The 20582-nt window shown below is 34.9% G+C and overlaps 1 protein-coding gene across 20 annotated transcripts in view; it reads left to right on the forward strand.

Annotated features, from left to right (window-relative positions):
* Nucleotides 1–20582, forward strand: part of HDAC9 (histone deacetylase 9) — a 930192-nt gene that overhangs the window by 734855 nt on the left and 174755 nt on the right. For all 20 annotated transcript variants that reach the window (XM_078441509.1, XM_078441511.1, XM_078441488.1 and 17 more), the window contains 4 exons: nt 660–715; nt 960–1047; nt 6727–6846; nt 7174–7271. In XM_078441509.1, coding sequence (XP_078297635.1) covers nt 660–715; nt 960–1047; nt 6727–6846; nt 7174–7271 — 362 coding nt within the window. The remainder of the gene's footprint in view (nt 1–659; nt 716–959; nt 1048–6726; nt 6847–7173; nt 7272–20582) is intronic.

Here is a 20582-nt window from a genome sequence, read left to right on the forward strand (position 1 = left end):
CAGCCCTGGAATTCTTTATAAAATTCCAGAATGTGGGCTAGAAATTGACTTAGGGAATCCAATAAAGTTGCAAATCTTGGCAGTCATCCAAGCTAAATTTATAGACTGGAAGAAATATGGGCTTTCCATTGTTCTCTTTTTCACCTTTCTGGCGTTTCTTTTGTGTGTATGTGAGTGTGTGAGTATAAATTTATCATTTTGCTGACAATGGAATGGAAATAACCATTAAGAGAATCCGGCTAAAGAATTTTCACTTTGGATCTTCCCTGGTCTTTCAAAATTTTGACCCAAACCTGCACGAAGAGTGAATTTCTTCTCCCTCTGTACAATGTTGTTGTCATAAAATAAGAAGTTGTTCTTGAAAATGAATCATGCTAGGGTAACAGCTGACCTGCATATTTGCCAGTTAGGTACAACTCCCAAATCCCTGTTCTTCCCCTGGCTCAGTGGGAGCCTTCTTTTTGAGACATGATCTGAGAAAATGTGATCATATATATTGTTTCTGTTCACTCTATGAAATGACAATAGGGGCAAGAAAACAAGCTCTGAAATCTCTTACAGACTTGAATCTTTTCATGTGTGCCTGATGCTCTGTAGAACATGGAGATCCAAGCCATCCTCCCATATCTGATCACTGAAAACCTGTCTTGTTTTTACAGAATGGGTTTGCTGTTGTAAGGCCCCCAGGCCATCATGCTGAAGAATCCACAGCCATGTAAGTACCAGGGACTGTTGCCCATCTCCAAGCGCCACGGTTCCTGGCGGTCACCTGCCCCGTGCATGTCTCTGAAGCCTCTAATTGTTAGCAGATGGACTGAAAAATCTTGCAAGGTACTCCTAGAAGCAGATTTATGGCTTCAGAGATCATATAGCATTTTTAAAAATGCTCTGAACATTATTTATAATGGTTTTCCTGGCTGATTTGCTTTCTTATTTCTCTGTTCTTCTCTATTCCGCAGGGGGTTCTGCTTTTTTAATTCAGTTGCAATTACCGCCAAATACTTGAGAGACCAACTAAATATAAGCAAGATATTGATTGTAGATCTGGTATGTATTCCTGGCCAGAGCTGCATTTTCACTGACTTTAGATAAAAGGGAATGAATTTGTATTTCTCTGTTACGTTGTCTTGCTTTTAGCACTTGCAAACAACATCCTTTGAATGTGGAAACTCATTAAATTCAGGATTGCAGTTCTGAAACCATAAACATTCACGTTTCACTTTCATGGTGTTAACTGCAATTTAATGAGAAGAAGGCGCAGATCAGGGCAACTTTTATGATCCTTAAATGAATTGATACTTCCACAGTTAAAATAACCCAACAGAACCTGAATTTACTTTTCCCTGCAGAATATAGACTTTAAATAGTCAGATGTGCTGGAAAGAATGCTGTTGCTTTGGTAACCAATTGGCCACTTCCCCTGGTTAGCAATCATGTTGCTTGTTGTGCAACAGTGGTATTATTAAAACAAGTCAGCATGTCATTCTTTCTGAAAGATCTCAGATCATGTATGCCAGTTTGGGATGACTCCCGGCAGGAACCTTGAGTGATTAAAAGTCAGAGGCATTAGATTAGTCTTGCATTTTAACGTGATGCATTCTTACACAATAGAGTTATAATTTGTTTAACAAATGGTTTGTTTAAATGCAGATGACACTTGGCATGTTGTCTATAGTATATTCATGAATAATGAGCTGGAGATCTGCCCCATACAAAAGGCCAGCCCAGGAAAGGGCGAAAGAAAACTGACTGGTGATTTATGAGCCCCGTTTTCGGTTTGCCTCCAGTTCACGAGGAGGTGTAATAGGTTGTCTGACAAAGCATAGACAGGAAATGAACCCTGGCATCCAAAGCGAACCTGCTACATCTGCACTTAATTAATTTTTGCAGGTGATAAAAGATTTAAAGGCAAAATATGTTAAAAGTTTTTTTGAAGTGCAAGGCTTAATAGTCTAAATCTTGTTCATATCTGCACTCATAATTAAATCTTATTGGGAAGTCGTGGCCTCACCATCCAGCCCTCTGATTCAGTTAAGCAAACACACTAAAGGGTTTTAGAAAGCATGAACAAAGCCATGTGAAGAAATACTTAGTTAAATTGAAATGAAGATAAAAGGAATGAAAGACTGATAACTGTTTTTAATGCTTGGTAGGAATGGATGTTTTCCGTGTACTGTATGATAGCCTCCCTAGAAGCACTTTGGTGCTGAAAATTTTCCATGTATTTTCCAAATATGCTTGAGTTTCGCTGTAGGTCATAGTTCACCATTAAAGAAATGTGTTGAAGGTCTAGATATACTACAGCAGCAAGGTCTTAAAGGTCTTAAAATTTTACAAAAATGAGAACATCAATACCTCTATTCCCATGTACATACAAAATGACATTTTCAATAATTGATAATTATAGATTTACATGATTTATAACCTAGTAAATTTAAAAAGTAATATAATATGCTTCTAGTACCATAAAGATAAGCCAAAAACTTGATGAAGACCAAGGATTGTAGGAAAATTTTTCTAAGTTTTCTAAATTTGTCAAAATTATGCAGGAAGGAGATTGGTAAACTGTCCTATCCTTAAAAATTATTTTAGTGTTAATTTCTAAGGAATCTCTTCTATCATTTTATGGTTCTGTGAAGATAATCAATAACTGTTAAGGTCCCTTTGAAAACACATTTGTAATACCCAAACTCTAAAGTAATAAATTGTACAATAGACTTGAAAGCTAAAATGCCTTGCTTGTGATCGATACTTTGTACCTCATAGGATTTGTGTATAAAATTTTGCTTGTTTGAACATGTGATGCATATCTATATTAAATATCTAATGTTTATATTCTTATATATTAATATAAGACTACTCTAGATAATTCAATATGATTTGTAAAAATAAATTGTTTGGTAGCTCCAAGGAATGTCCTATAAGCTTACTGGCCTTTGATTATAAATTTGCTCTATTATTCAATCATAAAGGATACTAATTTCCCAGCAGGCTATAGTAGAGGAGAAGTTTCTGTTTCAGATCCTCCAAATATATGAGGTTCTATCCAAAGGGTTGCCTCTGAGATCACCACCAGCCCACATATTCTAACTTTCAAGTCTTCCAAATTCTGCAGCTGCAGGGATACTTTGAGGAAATTCCCTTGTTTTCTTCCAGCTGCCGAGAAGGAAGTTTTAAAGTGCCACGTGGCTCAGAGACATCCGTTCTCCCTGGCTGACAGGTCTATTCTGCAAGTTAGCAAAGGAGAAGTGAAGGTTCTTCAATGGTACAAGAATTTCATTCCTGCATATCTGAAGTTACTCACTTTAGGCTAATCAGTGTGAACTAGCTCCACAATTCTTGGGCCAACAGAGGGCAAAACTACTCCATCGTCCAGCAGCTAGTTTCATCATTTTTATATGCCTAGTAAATAGATAAATAGAGATCCAGAGCTCTACTTCACCTCCTATTTGGGGCCACAGGCAAATTCCGAGGCGTTGAGTATTTTGGGCAGGAATGATTCTAGTTGATCTTTGGAGCTTATTCATTCCAATTCTCCTTCTGGGGAAGATTCCAGAGACATTCAGAGTGGTGAGGAGAGGGAGCAGGTGCACTTGCTTTTCAACTCATAAGAAACTGTTCATTGTGTTCAGGGCATGAACCGTCCTAGAAAGTAGGATTTGCTTCCCTGACTCAGGTAGCTTTTATGCAATGTGACTTTCAATTGAAAATAAAACATTTAGACTTTCTTCATTAAAAAGTCACTTCAAATGTCCCTAGATTTTGGGCAATTCTATTTTTAGTCAAGCACCACATTTGACAAGAGAATTGTCACAAGTGCCTGTTCTAAATAATTACAAGTGACATTAGCTGGTCAAATATATGATTTATTTAAAGCTGTTTAACATTATAATGAAAACACATTGGTCCTAAATCTTTATAGAAAATAAATTTTCATAATATATTTTAACAAGTAAAATATTGAAATGATTTTTTCATCATTTCTCAGTAAATCCTAGTAAATTTTGAGGCATTTAATGATTCATTTCATCTCATTATTGTAGTAATTCCTCACAATCACCAATAGTTTTCTTATATTAGTCTAGCATATATTTGTTGCTGTGGAGAGAAAATATTCAGATCATACCTGAGTAGTAAGTACTTTTTATAAATATTTTACATCAGGGAAAGTTGAAAAAGTATTCTCAAGGTTATATTATAAATTGTTGCCCCAAACAAAAGGCATATTTGGACTTGTCTTTATTCCTAAATAATACTTTGTGAATATGAACATGGAATCAAAAATTTATCCAAGTATTTTTAGAATGGGTTTGTGTATTTTAATTATATCTGTTGGATCCGTATTATACTGTGGGCAAGATTAGATTTCTTATTCAGAAAAGTATGCAATAAGTACCCAACGCATTTTCAAGAGCAAATGATTTTATATATAAGACAATTTATCATCTTTTATTTGACCTTCTTAAATAAGCCTTTATAACATCACTAAAGAAACAAGAGTAATTAATGCCTTATTTTTCTGGTTTTCAAAATGTAGACCTATTTAGGGCCAGAACAATTTTTTCTTCCAATGCTGACTAAAACTTCTGTCATTGTAGTAATAATGCAAGCCTTCCTTCATTACTATTTTTCATAGTATTTTGTTTGCCCATCCTCTAGGTATCTAGTAGCAAATTAAAAAGACATTATGGTTTAGTTTCATTTTTGCTCACATAAAGGAAAATAGCTATACTATCTCTGCCTTCCTTTTTTTTTTTTTTTTGAACATTCACAAATCCCTGGATTAATATATTTTCACCAAGCTATATTTTCTCCTGATGTGTATGCCTTCAGCCACAAGTTTCTGGATGCATATTTTATGATTCCTTATATGATATATAATATGATCCCAATATTTTATGATTCCTTAATTGATTTTGGATATGTGTATAATATGAAAGGAGGAGATGATTAGTATATGTCTACACTGTGGATAGCAGGCTCAGTGCAGGCTTTCAGAAACCAACAAAGTGAGACCTTGATGGTATTTAGTGAGAGAGTTCTGGGCTGGAAGTTGAAGACAAGTTATATAAACCTCAATAAGGAGCAATGATGACCACCAGTCTTACTTCACACATTTGCTAAGAGGATCGAACTGGTAATTAATGTAAAGTGTAAGTTAATATATAATGGTTATGAGTTTGGCTTTGGGAGTAAGAAGTGAATTCAAGATCCAGTCTTGCAACTTTTCCTCTGTATAGTCTTAGTAAATTACTGAAACTCTCTGAACCTCAGTCTACTTATCTTTTAAATTAGGGATAATATCATATACCGCATATACTTGTTATATAATCCATTCAGACTAGTTAATATAAAGTGACACAAAAGTTGTAGGGATCATTGTTGAAACTAGTAAGATTTTTACTGATACAAAATAAAGTACAATATAAGTACATAGTGACAAGTGACTAAAACTTTTTAAACAAAACTGGAAATTGTATATGTTGCACATGTAGCAGTAATATTATTTTGAATACAAATATATAAGTTATTCACTTTTGAGAGTTGTCTTTGTTATTTTGTTTGGAGATACTAGGAAGCATATTAATTGAGATTAACACTTGAGCTCTTTCAGTGAAGATAATTTTAAAAATGCTCTTAGTTTTCTTTTTCCCATTTCTTTTATCATTTCCAGCATGTATCTATCTCATAAAACAATAGAACCAAATAACTGTTACATTTTAAATCATTATCATATACAAATGTCCTAAGAATTTTTTTTCATTCATTGTAATGATATAAGCTGTTTTGTTTGTTTGTTTGTTTGTTTCTTTGTAGGAAGGGCAGTATGGTGTGGGGAAAGAAAAAAGAGAAGGAGGCTGGGGAAGAGAGCCATGATATAATATTAAAATTAGGCAGATTGGACAAGGTTGCATAAAGCTCCATGCCATCTTTCTGCGTTGGCCCAGATGATTTAATAGCTGATGAGCTCATGCTCCTGTGTCTTCGACTCTTGCCGTCACAATTTTACCAAAATAAAGTATGAAGTCCTTTTTGCATCTGGCGTCTCTTTTGAAGTGATTCTAACTGCTGAGGGATTGCTAACTGAACTGAATGCTCCAAGAAAGCCAATTTACTCAGCTGGTTGCAAAGCCTTTGACCTTAATGGTGGGACTTGGCAAATCAATGCATACATGTATGTTTAGTGTTCTGTCAAGAATTGTGAAAATGCTCTGGAAGCCATAGATCCTTCTGCAAAATACTAGTTTGTAGTTTAAACATTAGTCTTTCTTCAGAGGCCAATGAGGCTAGTTAATTAAGCCTGAGGGGTTATGAACTGTTGGCAGTTAATAAGTCATAAAATTCCTCCATAAAACAGGATGCGAGATTCCATCACTGAAGCAAAGAGTACAAAGGGCCGGTGTATAAATATCTAATTGTACCAAAGGACTGGGCTTTCTCAGTGACTGCTCATCTGGAGTCTCCAGGGCATGTTCGCTGTGGTTTCCTGATTTTTAGAAGCCAGTTTAAAAAATGAGTGCATTAAAGGGTAATTTGCCTGAAAGGTTCAGGAAGTAAAGGGGGTGGTGTGGAAGCAAGCTGAATGGGAGAAAGAAAGGGGGACATAGTGAGAAGACAGAAAATGAGATGGAGGGTGGGGTAGAAAGGGAACTAGAAATGAGAAAAGTTGTCTCCACGCAGAGTTAGACATGACTGTATTTGTCATCTGTTTTCTTTTCCCTGTAGGATGTTCACCATGGAAATGGTACACAGCAGGCCTTTTATGCTGACCCCAGCATCCTGTATATTTCACTCCATCGCTATGATGAAGGGAACTTTTTCCCTGGCAGTGGAGCCCCAAATGAGGTTCGGTTTATTTCTTTAGAGCCCCACTTTTATTTTTATCTTTCAGGTAATTGCATTGCATGATTACCCCTAATTTTCTTGTCCTTTGCTGGTGTTTTAAATTACACGAGATTACTGAATTGTCCCATGGGACCAAGAACCAGTGCAGAACAAGTGCATAACCCAGAGCACTGGTTGTCAAGCAAGGTTGGGCTGATTTGACATGTTGTTTGATGTTTATTTCGAGAGCTCACATGTGTTTGTTTTCCTCTCTTCTTGTTTTCTTCCCTGCACCCTCATCTGCCCACTGTGGTTTTTTTTTTTTTTTTTTTTTTTTTTTCTTCCTAGGTTGGAACAGGGCTAGGAGAAGGATACAATATAAATATTGCCTGGACAGGTGGCCTTGATCCCCCCATGGGAGATATTGAGTACCTTGAAGCATTCAGGTTGGTACTTCTTTTTCTGAGAGTGGCAAATTAGAAAACAAATGTCCATTGAAACAACACGAATTGTAAAAGAGAAATGTAAGTTTTAAACAAGGGAAAGTGGCTAAAGGAGCCATTCCATCAAAGCTCTAAAAAATGTTTGGTTTAGGGGAACTGAATATTGCTACAAAGCCACATAAAGAATATGTGTAAGAAAAAAAGGTACATCAAAACCTAATTGTAGTTGTATAGGTATATGGCCAATGGCGTAGGCATGCTATCCCCTCTCTACAAAAAAGAAAAGGGAAAAATTTTATTAAGTAGTTCTGGAAACTTCTGCTTATTATAACATGTGATTTAGAATGGACGTTAGCGTATTAGATGCTCTGAAAAGTCCTTTGTTACCTACTTAATTTTGTTGAACAGGCATTTCCCAAATTTCATTGGACTACAGATTCCCTTTTGCACATAGCACCACTCAGCATTCTTGGTTCTGAGGAGCTAGCTCACTTTTGGAATTTTGGTCTAGGCAGTCTGATTTCATGGTAGAGTAAATGACTTTTCTCTTTCATAATATGTATATTTTCCCTCTCACATTAAAACATCAATTGATTCTCTGTATTTAAGAGTCTTTTATGGTTTGTCTCCCTCTCTATTTGAAACTATTTTTTCCCCTTCCCTTTCCCCATTGTCCTCTGTTACGTCTCTCAAATCCTACATAGGAGTGAAAACATATGACATCTTTCTCTGACTGACTTGTTTCACTTAGCATAATAACCTCCACTTCCATCCACGTTGTTGCAAATGGCAAGATTTCATTCTTTCTCATTGCCAAATAGTATTCCATTGTATATATAAACCACATCTCAAACTGAGAGTTGATAAGGGGGGGAGGGGCGGTTGGGGGGGAGTGGAAAATGGGTGATGGGCATTGAGGAGCACACTTGTTGAGACCAGCACTTGTATGTAAGTGATGTATCATGGGAATCTACTCCCAAAGCCAAGAGCACACTGTATACACTGTATGTTAGCCAACTTGACAACAAATTATATTTTAAAATATAAATTAAAAAAAAATCAACTGATTAATTCATTGTTTTCAGTTTCTCTACAAAATGTAAGGAGTAATTGAAAGATATGTTTGTATATACATATTATGTTCTGCTATTTTCTCCTATAAAGAACTTTTAAAATTAATTCAAGCAAGAAATGCAATAAGTTAAAAGCTATCTTTTGGATATGGAGTTTTTTTTAAAGACATTAATTCTCTGGTGTTGAAAATATACTATCAGTCCTTGTAAAGGACTATTTTAAGGAGAAATATCAAATTATGTCAATATTACCTCACTTGCAAGATTTTAGGAGATTTTAACCTATTGTTAATGCATGATTTGGGGGTGTTTTGTTTAGTGGAAAACAAAACAACTGCATAAGAAATCTTAGAAGCATTATTTTTAAATTAACCATTTATAAATTCCCAAGGCGAAAATCCTATTGATGATGTATTTGAAACTTAAGGATATAATAGGGAAATTTTTCCACAAGTTAAGTTTTAGTGAGTTTCTGCTGTCCTATATATCATGCATACTTCAATTTCTCATTTCAGTCATTTTTCATTTGCAAACAGGCCCAGGAAAATGAAAGAAAATATCTATTTTCAAAAAAATACATTAAAAATAAATATATTTAGGGGTGCCCAGGGTGGCTCAGTTAGTTGAGTGCCCAACTCTTGATTTCAGCTCAGGTCATGGTTCCAGGGTCATAAGATCAAGCCCCATGTGTGGCTCTGCACGGAGTGTGGAGCATGCTTACGATTCTCCCTCTCCCTCTGTCCCTCTCCTCTGCTCACTCTCTCTCTTTCTAAAATAAAATAAAATAAAATAATAAGTAAATTTGGTTTTGAGACACTAAGGACAATTCTACCCACATTCCAGATTTTTATTTTGGAAAAAATATATACCCTCAAATATCTATACTATTTACAGAAAAAAATAACTGAAATAAGTTTATTTACTTAAAGACTGGGTTGCCTATAAAGATATTTTGGGTTAATTTATAATGATACTAAAAAATTGCATTAAGAAACTTCAGAAGTTTCACTGCTATGAATTCTGTTTACCTATATTTGCAACTTACAAAACAGTATTAATATTTTAAAGGAACTCTAATGGGATAAACACTTTAATACATCACATAAGAATTTATTTGTTTACCAAGTTAACTTGGTAACTAGCATGATACATTTAATTGTCAACCTTACTATAGCAATGATTATATCCATTGATCTGCAATATGGAATTCTTAGTTTTTTTATTATCATAATACTATTTGGGGTATTAAGGCTTTACCTAAAACGGATTATGCATACCCAGCAGGGAAAGAGAGTTTATATTTTGTACTACTTGTTCTCACATCACAAAGTGAATGGTGGGTAAGAATGTTTTCAAAGAACCCCTTTGGGGGCACCTGGGTGGCTCAGTTGGATAAGCATCTGACTTTGGCTCATGTCATGATCTCACCGTTGATGGGTTCCAGCCCAGAGTAGGGCTCTGTGCTGACAACTCAGAGCCTGGAGTCTGCTTTGGGTTCTATGTCTCCCTCTCTCTCTGCCCCTTCCCCACTCATGCTCTGGCTCTTTCTCAGAAAAATAATTAGTTAATTAATTAATTAATTAATTAATTTAAAAAGTTGTTTGAATAACCCCTTTGAACACAACAATTTCATTAAATAATGTGAAAACAGATATTAAGTATACATTATTGTTTTTTGAATGAAATGGTAAGTGAATCAAGTGCTCTTGAAAGTGACTGAATGTCCTCAAGAGTGGTACTTTCTGTTTGCCTGGAATGCGGACACTTTATATTAGTAAACTTTTCTAAACTTCCCAGTGCGGTCACCATACCTAAGCTTAGTTAGAGGAGAAGCAATATTACCTAGCTAGGCAGATGAAATGTAAAATTTTAGCTTTTAAGGTTTATAGCTATTTAGAAACCAGATTTAAACCATAATAATTCTGTTAATTTTGAACTATACTAGGTCTCTTTGCCATTCAACTTGTATGACTAGAAGTACTTGTGAAGTTGTTATAGAGGAATCAAAGTAAATCATCTCTTCAAAAACATTCATAGAACACATATTGTGTACCAGGCACAGTGATGAGTACTTGGAATTTTGAGCGGACTTGTCAAGGATCATAAAAGAAGTGATGCTTACTCTTCTAGAGAACAAATGTGCTTAGACGTAGAGGGGATAATATAGTGAACTATTCCTGAAGAGTTTCAGGAAAGGCTTCATCAAGTTTTGTTGGACCTGTGTTTTCAAGGATGAGTGAGTTTTCAAGGGGTAAAGCAATTGGAGTAGGGGGCACTTATACGAAGCAGAGAAAATAGACTGTGAAAACCATAGAGTCATGAAATGATCTTGCTCTGTTGCCTTAAGGGTTTAAGGGTGGGATTGCCTGGCAGGAATATGTATCATACTCCATAAACTGTTTTGTTGGCAAAGAATTGCCCATATGAATATACAAATTCCTTTCTAATCTGGAGTTTTAGTAAGATAAACTCCAAAAACAATTTTTGATGTAGTATTACTTTATAAGCATATACTTCTTAATACAACCCTTGTTTCCCGGTATTAAAACTGAAGATCTTTCTGGCATCCATTTGTGGGTGCATTATATGAAGATGGAGGAAAAAGTAAATGGGGCCTTTTCTTTTTTTCTTAATTTTTAATTGTTAATCAATTTTTAATTGATAGTATCTTTGGAGGGAAAGCCTCTCTCTGTGAAGCTATAGGGAAATATAAGATGGCTGCTTGTTTTACCAATGTCTGTCACATAGATTATTCTTGTAGTTTCTATTATGTGCTTTTTCTATGGCAAAAAGAATATTGCAGGCAAATGAAAAAATTTCATGTTTTCTATAAGCTTTAAAATAAATTTAAAAGTTAAACTGAATATGTAAATTAGTTCACATAACTAGTTATTTCTTCCATGTAGTTATTGTTCATCCCTAAAAAATCGAAGGATATATTTAAGATTTTTCATAACTTTAAAAAATATCCAATAATATCAGATATCTTTTATGTTGAACTAAAGTGTATTCCAAGGCTACCATTTTATAAAATAATTATGGCTATCTTTATTGATGTCTTTAAAAAAATTTTTTTTAATGTTTATTTAGTTTTGAAAGAGAGAGAGAGAGAGAGAGAGAGCGCGCCTGAGTGGGGGAGGGCCAGAGGGAGAGGGAGACACAGAATCTCCAGGCTCTAAGCTGTCAGCACAGAGTCCAACGCGGGGTTCAAACTCACAGACTGCTAGAGCATGACTTGAGCCGAAGTTGGACACTTAACTGACTGAGCCACCCAGGCGCCCCCCATTTTTAAAAATTTTTTTAATTTTTTTTAATGTTTATTTTTGAGAGAGAGAGAGATAGTGTGAGTGGGCGAGGAGCAGAGAGAGAGGGAGACAGAATCTGAAGTAGGGTCCAGGCTCTGAGCTGTCAGCACAGAGCCCGACGGGGGGCCTGAACCCATGAACTGCGAGCTCATGACCTGAGCCGAAGTCAGACGCTTAACCGACTGAGCCACCCAGGTGCCCCTTAAAATTTTTTTTAATGTTTATTTATTGATGTCTTAAATGCAAGGTCCTAAATTAGAACTTTTATAAACATTATGGCTAATTTTTAAATGGTTTGTTTGCATAAGCCACAGAACTACTAAGTATAAGGGCCATGGTGTGAATTCAGTTTATGGCTCTTAAAATTTCTCTGTCACACCACATTGCTACTCTTTCCTATTGTTCATCAATTAAGAGACTAAGGAGTTATAAAGCGCAATGAAATTCTACCAAAATATAAGACCTTAACCCCCAATCTAAGTCACAAATGTCTGGTACACAGCATTGCAAAAAAAGAGCTATTCAGTGATGCTGGCTGGATGAATCAATGAATAAATGAATGAGTTAGAGAGGAAATGATACTGGCTACAGTAGAAGCACTGGAAACCCCTGCCATTAAGTCACCCTAGCAAAAATCTGAAACCTATCTATCTCTTGGCTCCTCAAGGAGTATATTTTACAAGGAACTCTGAACACTCATTCATTTGGTTATAATATTGTCAGATATCTTCTCTTCATTTAATAAATATTTTATTGAATGCCTGCTAAGCAGGGTCTGTTTCAGTCACTTCAAAATATTTTTCCAATTGTTCTGTTTCATCTATAGTCCCTAGATGAGCACTGGATGCATTATTTTTTCTAATAATTCTTTAAGAGTTCTGCAGATGTTTAAATGATTATTTATAAAAGACCATTTAAGTTGTTTGTTTATAGTGGGCAGGACACAATATCTCATGCTCCTAATTAAATCTAGTGAAGTCAACATCTCCAAATGTTTTTTAAAAATGAGCAGTTTCCAATGTGGAAGTAGGACATTAGTAGTTCTTGAAATGTTGCCTATTTTATTCAATAAATAAATGAACGAGTGAATGAGTGAATAAATGACAATTCCTGTGTAAATTTTTAATTTCGAAAACGAAGTACAAGCCCCTTAAAATCAGGTTTTGTTAAAATAATAAATGACTCATTTGACATACACTGAAGAGTAGCTAAGAGAGTAGAATAGAACTGTTGATTTGGGTTCCTTTGATACAAACAAGTTGTGATTTAAGAAATAACAACTCACCAAGCTAGTGTGTTATAGTCTGTAGTACCATAATTAATATTTGCTAGTGTTGAGGATTTCCAAAAGACAAAGTATCTATAAATAGTAGTTATTAAGGAATATTCAGGGGAAAACTCTGACCCAGAACTACTCTATTCCACTGAGATTGTTCGTATGCCAACTAAAAAAGGGGATTTGAGTGAGTTTTCTAATTTAGAAAATATCTACCCAAAATTTTTGTTGTTACTTTTTTGTAAACTACCTATTTTTTCTTTACTGACTTATGAAGTCTCTCTAATCAAAATATTTGCAGTTATAAATATGGCCTTTGCTAAAATACTTAGACCACATAACCAAGTAGGTATATTTGTTACATCTTCCAAGCAGTCCAATCATTTGAGTACATACACAGTCCAAACAGCCTATATCTTTTTCTCCTGTCTTTGGTTCATACCTGTTTGCTTTAATGATATAAACAAATTGAAAATCCATTAATACAAGACTGTGACTGGAAACTTGACTAGATAGCATAGTTATTCTCACTTCACTAAACTGTTGGTTCTGTTCTAGGTGCAGCATCTTTAAAATGGGAACCTTGGCTTTCTATGATTCTTTCCCACCTGTGGCAAAAAGTTAAAAAAAAATACACATATAACTTGAGAACAAAGAATTGAACCCTTTATTGTCATATTCATAAAGCAAGTGTTCCTTAGACAGCTAAACAGTAATGATTATCCTGGAGTTTTCTTAGAGTGGTTGAGTTTACCATGGAATGATGGTAGATAATTTTGGTCAGGGGACATAAATAAGTGCAATATTTTATTTTGTCTCCTTGTTATTTAAGCAAACATATCATCACTATTCTAATTTTAGAGGACTGACTTCTAAATATTCTTGTCATATATAAGAGATTGCTAAATTCTGTCTGAGAAAGAGGTAAGACCATAATAAATATTTATGTTCTTTCTTGTTAGTAATGCCAACTAAGTAAATATTTTATATTGTTCTTACTTTTATCATATTTTAATATAATTTAATGCTAAGAGAGTGGAAAGTAGTATCATTGTAAAAATAACATAATGATAATAATAGCATAGACCCTTCATTGAAGACTTAATATTTGTTAGTTGCTCATTTTTTTTTTCATCTTACAAGTTAAGGGCTCCCAATTGCTAGATGAGGATACCAAGCCCCTTTTGAGTTTCAGTAGGTTTCCTGATGTCCCACAGCTGGTAAATGGTGATTAGGGACTCAATGACAATAAGAGTGAATGTGAACACAGTACTCTTTGGGCCCCAAGCTATAAGCTATAGTTCCTCTATCAAGAGTAGGAGTGACAAAACAATAATATAGTGAGAAATTCTTTGCAAATACATTTTAGTCTATACAACATTTGGTTTGGACATCTAAATTGGTAACACTTTTAAAATTGAAAATAACTCCTAGATTTTCACTACCCTTCCATAATAACTCCAAGCCACTTCTCTGTGTGCCTTTCTACCTCATCTGACATAATAAGAGAGCCTATCAAATAAAGCCCCTATAATTTTTCTTCCTTTTTATAACCAGACTATTTACAGTGTGAAATATATGTTTTCCCTCTTTGTTAAAAGGAATATTTTCTTCTTATGTATACATTTACATTTTTTGAAATGAGTATATAATTGAACTTGAGAAATACCAAATTAAATTTTAATGGAATATAGAATGATAAATTAACTTTTAGATCCAATTGTGAAATAAAGAATGATTTGTTGTCATCTAAAAATCATACTCAATACTGCAAAAATGATTTGGGGTCTTATTTTGTCTATAAGAGCTGTGGTTGATGCTTCCCAGTCTTGAAATGGATTCTCAATTGTTAGTGACAACCAAATATATTATGCTCATGATAGTATGTATTTTCCCAAGGATGTTGAAGAAATTTTGGGAAAGCGGGTGGAATTTCTTGAAACAATTTGCCAATATGAAATACTGTACATATCAAATTGGCCCTACTACCATCTTTCCCAGACCATTTATCATAGCTCACAAATCAAGCCCACATTTTCTGTTTCTGAAAGACTTGGCTAATAAAGAAGATGTGGGCTTCAAATCTGAACTTGTCAATCAATCTTGGGAACAAAGCAGTAATGATTTTCATCTATTGATATTTTATTTCAATGAAGAGCAATGCATATGAATTTACTGCTGATGTGATGGACACTTTTACTTATTGTCCAGATTCTTTTCTTTATATTCAGCATGTAGAGATGTTTCAAGAAGTTTTATCAGAACAGGTCAGAAGAAAAAGATCCATAGGAATAAATTTTAGAAAGCTGTCAGTTCTATCTGCTCTTTAGTTTCAGCAATAAGTATAGTTTAACAACATTTTTTTTCTCTTTCATCTGTGCAACATATTGTACCAATTTTCATCAAAAAATTACAATTTCTATAGGTGTGTGTCTCTAGATACCCTTAGAATTCTGCTCCCTGACCCTAAGAGTAAATTGATCTTATGCACACCTGTCTTCCTTAGGAAACTTGCAAACTTCATTTTTGAGTTGAGCATCAAAGAGATATGATATTATTAGACAGTAGAGAGCTCAGGTAAAAAGTCCAGGAAGTATCTTGAAGTGCTTGAAGTTTTGAAAGGCGAATTATATTATCTGCAGCGAAGAACTATTTAAAGTAGTTCAAATGCTCCAACATAGTTTTTATTATTATTTAAAAAGGTCAAATCCACTGTAAAAATTTTAAGACAACATTTTTCCCTTCTGAGTTAGAAATTTTAAAGCCCAAAATTTCCAGGAACTTGTGTAGCAGTTATACAGTTTTCCAAATAATAAGGACTAATTAAAAGTGTAGCTATGTTCAATTAAATCTTTTCCCTAGAAGTTCTAGGAAAGAAAGCAATTTGCGTGACTAAAAATGATTTGTTTTTATTTTCAAGATGGAACAATGGGTTATAAAACTTTTTTCTTGCACAAAATCCTTCCAACATATGTGTAATACTCAGAGATATCAAGAGATGAAAGCTTTCCATGAAATACGTGGAGGTTTTTAGGCCAGAAATAGCAGATCTTTTGGGTTGTCAAGCAACTCAGATCAATTCATTAACTTATCTTCTTGTAATAATGGAATTGTCTTGCATTTAATTATTATATAAATATAATGGAGAAACTTTGGAGTCACACTTTTCCACAATTTTAGTGAATATATTAAGATTATACTTCATTTACTGGTAAGATAAAACTAAGTAGAAGTCACTTATTTTATATTTCTTTGGACAGCTATTAACCAAATTTCAGTGCCTTTGGGTCTTAGATGTGTTTCCTTGAAACTAAATAATTCCCCTTTATATCCATGATTTCATACCTAAAGTTTGTTATAACTAAGTTTGTTGAGATGACAAATGTGGAAAAAGAGAAATTTTGTTTTAATATACCATAAATGCAAATTTGTAGTCCCTTTTTTGAGAACAAGATAATGTTCACTAAAGGAAATTCACTTACTTTTCCAGGTAGAGGAATCATCTTTGGAAAACTTCTGTTCAACAGAAAATCTGTTCACATACTACTTTTGAGGCTCAGGGCTGAAGTTTACACCATTTTCTGGTAGGCAGGACTTTCAGAGAATAGTCCAGGCCTTTGCATGACATCAAACATCTGGATGATAGACTCAGTTTTCCATATTTCATCCCAATGATTTGATGTAATGTAGATGAAACTTATAAATCAGCATCTGTTCCCATTTATGTTATGCAGACATTTAAACTCCCCTGGCACTCTTTTAGAAGGGTAAGGACTTTTCTTTGAATCTCCCATCTTTCTTGTGGGCACCACGGTCTTGGGATTGTCTAAACATCTTCTATTCTGAAGACCAGCACTGATGTTATGTAAAGCCATATGGAGGGCAGTGGATTTATGAACTACTTAATTTCTAACGGGAAAGACTTAGCAAAATAACATTCTTGCCATTTTATTTCATATTTGCAATTCAAAAAGTGAGTGGGAGAAGAGGTGTGATGGATGATTGAGTCACCTTTCAATCTTTGCAAAATTTTTAGATGCATCCACATTTCACTTTGAAGGTATTTTGCATACCAAGACACTTGTGGAAAAGTCCATCAGGAAAATAGCATCTACACATTATCTGACCTATTAAAGAAAGATACATATTTTACTTGAAAACAAAAATATTGATTTACCTAGGATGTGTATTTTTGTTGGTTGATACCTTCTTGAAATTAAAATAATATTGGAGTTACTATTATGGACTGAATTTCAGAAACAAAGGGGCATTTTTACTCTAACAAAGTCAAAGGCAAAATAGTGAAGAGGAATTTATTTGCAATCCAGAGCAAGAATGGAGTGGGCACAAATCTATAATTTAAAAGTTTTATAGCCCAAGAAAGCTTGGTCACTGGACCCTCTGCTTTCAGTTTCAGAAAAAGTCTCTTAGACACTAAAGTTACCACATCAAGCCTCTGACTTTTCTTTGTGTATACAAGTTCCCTTCTTTGTGTGAGTTTCCCTTTTATAGTGCGGGATTTCTAGATTGAAAATATCATTACAGAAATTATTCAGTGATGACTGCCTTCCAATAAATATAATTACATAAATATAGTATAATTTATAGCAGGTGAAAAAGGCAGGGACAGAAATAATAAAATCTGGTGTGTGTCATATTTTACTGATTTAGTTAAAAATGATTAAATTCTAAACTTTTCAGGGAACTGAAGTCTGCCAAAGTTTGTTAATACATTTCACTTTGTTTCTTGAGGATATGACAGTTGATAAAAATCAAATAATTGTATCTAGAATCCAAATGAAAAATATTTAATTAATATCTAAGGATCACTCACCTGTTTACTATTGTCAATATTTTTTAAACTTAACAAATTAATATTTTGTCTGTCTTCTAAAATAGCGATGATATATATCATATAGATATATATCATTGCATTATATATAATATTTGCTATATTTGCATACATGTATGCATACACAAATACATAACATTGCATTATGTTTAGATATATATGTATACAGATATGTGTACACATATACCATATGTGTGTGTATATATGTACATATGGATGTGTGTGTGTTTTTTATATATAAAATGTTTGACACAGTTCTCTAAACATGCTTTGGAAAAATTAGTATGTAAAGATTTACTCCCATTATCAGAGCTGAGCATGAAATCTTGTACCAAATTTGAAGGACTTATGAGGCCCAATTTAAAATTTTGTTGTTTCATAATAACTTTGGAAAAGTGCATTGTTCCTTGTAAAATACCCACATGTTCTCCTTTGGAATGGCTCCAGACTGTAACTAAACCACGACGTTGCCCCCTGGTGCTTTATGTATTGTTTAATTGTTTGCCTTTGGTGGATGTTTTTATTAAAAGCCTATTATTTAGGATAAGACCAAAGTGTCATTTTAAGAACAACAGAAACAGAGCTGTTCAGTCCCATAGTTCTTTTTCATAGGTGTGTTAGTGAAAACTGGATGCAGCTAATGAGCCTGCCAACATTTTTTCTTGTAATACTTCAAAAAGAGCAACAACAACAACAAACAAAACTCTGGGTTTTTATTTTTCTCCAATAAAACATGGCCGAATTGGCTTAGAAGAGCTGTAAGTCTGTGTGGCTGTACCCAGGGCAGAAGGGGAAGAGAGGTGTCTGCATGCTGTGTCTACCCACTCTGTCTGTGTTTGGTCCATGACAGCCTGGAGTTTCATGCACTTTGGTACATGTGGCCATATGAAACCCATGGAACACGGAGGCAGGGAAGTCCATGTGTCAGGAGGGTCATAGTGGGCTTCCTAGCGTTATTTACCAAACCCATGTGTGCTTTAGTGTATGTCAGAGCTATAAAGAAAGTTTTTAATGTCCTCCCCATCACCACAGGTCAGATGCAAGGTAAGTATCATTCTGAGATTCTTAGATCAGTGTGCATATTAATTAGGTCTGGGAAAAGTTTTTAATTCAGTGTTCTTCTTGAATGTTTTATTTTCTCAAGTGGCATCATATTAATCACGCAACTGATTTCTCAGAAGTTGGTTCTGGAAAGAATTCACCATGTTCTCTAGCAGTTCCTTGCCACAGAGAGCAAGCAAGAATTTGATTAGTCTTCTTCCCAATCTTGTTTTTGTGACTGTGACCCACCCTCAGGCAAAAAACTTGAAGGCAATATACCTTGATAAAATTTCTAGGACTTAAATGATCTCATTAAATTCCGATGCTAGATATTATGTTGACATTTGAGGAAATATGATTATTGACAAAATGTAAGCCTGTTATACACTATATCACTTCAAAAGGAGAAAGGCCATTAGGGCATAATTACATCAGGAATAGTATACACATTTAGCCGGTTTATAAACTGTCACTTTCAGAAGTACGAAGACGTATAAAAATTTCCAAAGGTTCCATTATGACCCTATTTCCAACAGTATTCTCTGACAAACTAAATAAATTACTGCATGTATTGGACCTTTGAGGCTTGGGGCAAAGAATGGAAAAATTATTTACAAAAGCTTGAAAATATTTAATCACTAGAGGCAGGGGGGCAACAGTGTTTTAATTAGCAGGTCCTCGGGCCATTGGCTGACTGGAGGCTTTCTCAAACAACCACACAAATGCACTGAATAGCTGTTTGCCAGCCTTAGGGTCAGGCCTGAGATGAAACAGATAAGATAATTGGCTCTAATGAAATCCAGAAGGCCTTGGCTTTCTTGTCTGAGCTTGGATTTGAAAAGTGCGTGTGGAAGTGAGGCTTAATTCAAACCAGAACTGAGCTAGGCCCGTTTCTTAGTGACTTTGATATTGTTTGAAGTTCTAAAAGTGTTCGCCACACCACTAGCCTGCTGGGCTGGGCCTCCCTGGTACCCTTAATTACTAAGCTTTATTGCTGACTTTACTACACAGGAAAGGGGCCATTATATGTTCCATCAACATCAGCTCTTCTCAGATTGGAGGAAAGGACAGGGTTAAAGGCCACTGTAGGAAGGCAAAAACTTCACTTTGAGGTAGTCAGATCATTTACCAGTGTTGAATTTCACCATTATGCACATACATTCCTTAGAACACAGAAGCCCAATTTCCATTTTTTAAACAGGTGATTACTTTTCAAAACATTTTTGTTTGTGCCTGTTTTTCGCAGAAAGAACGTTTATTTTGGGGGTCTGAAAATATTGCACCTGATATATTGAAAATATATATATACAACACTTCTCAGTCATCAAAACACAAAAGGTCTGGTTGGATTCTATAATAAGGAGGATTATTATTAATGCCCCTTTGAAGTGGAAATAAGTGAGGGACCCTCCTGTGGTGTGAGAGTTGTCCTGACACCCTCAGGAATAAAGACCCCTCAGGAGACTCTACCAAATTAAAGCCTGGCTTCTAGAGTGTTTCACAAACAGGTTATACATAAGGGTTCCCAATCCAGTCCAAAGCCAAGAAGCAAACAAAATTGAGGAAGCCTCCCTCTTTAGGGGTCAGCTATAATATCACCAAAGAGTCCATCCTCCTGAAGCTTGCTGCTATTCCTCTTTTGGTACAATTGAAAAAGATGGTTTCTGCATCTTAATGAAGTAATAATTATTCACCCCTTAGCCCTCTTAGTTGAAGAGACCTGGACATGCCATAAATAGCGAAGGGACATGGAGTCAGAGCCCATTT

The sequence above is a fragment of the Panthera onca genome, chromosome A2 (assembly GCF_046562875.1).
Source record: "Panthera onca isolate mPanOnc1 chromosome A2, mPanOnc1 haplotype 2, whole genome shotgun sequence".
Lineage (NCBI taxonomy): Eukaryota > Metazoa > Chordata > Mammalia > Carnivora > Felidae > Panthera > Panthera onca.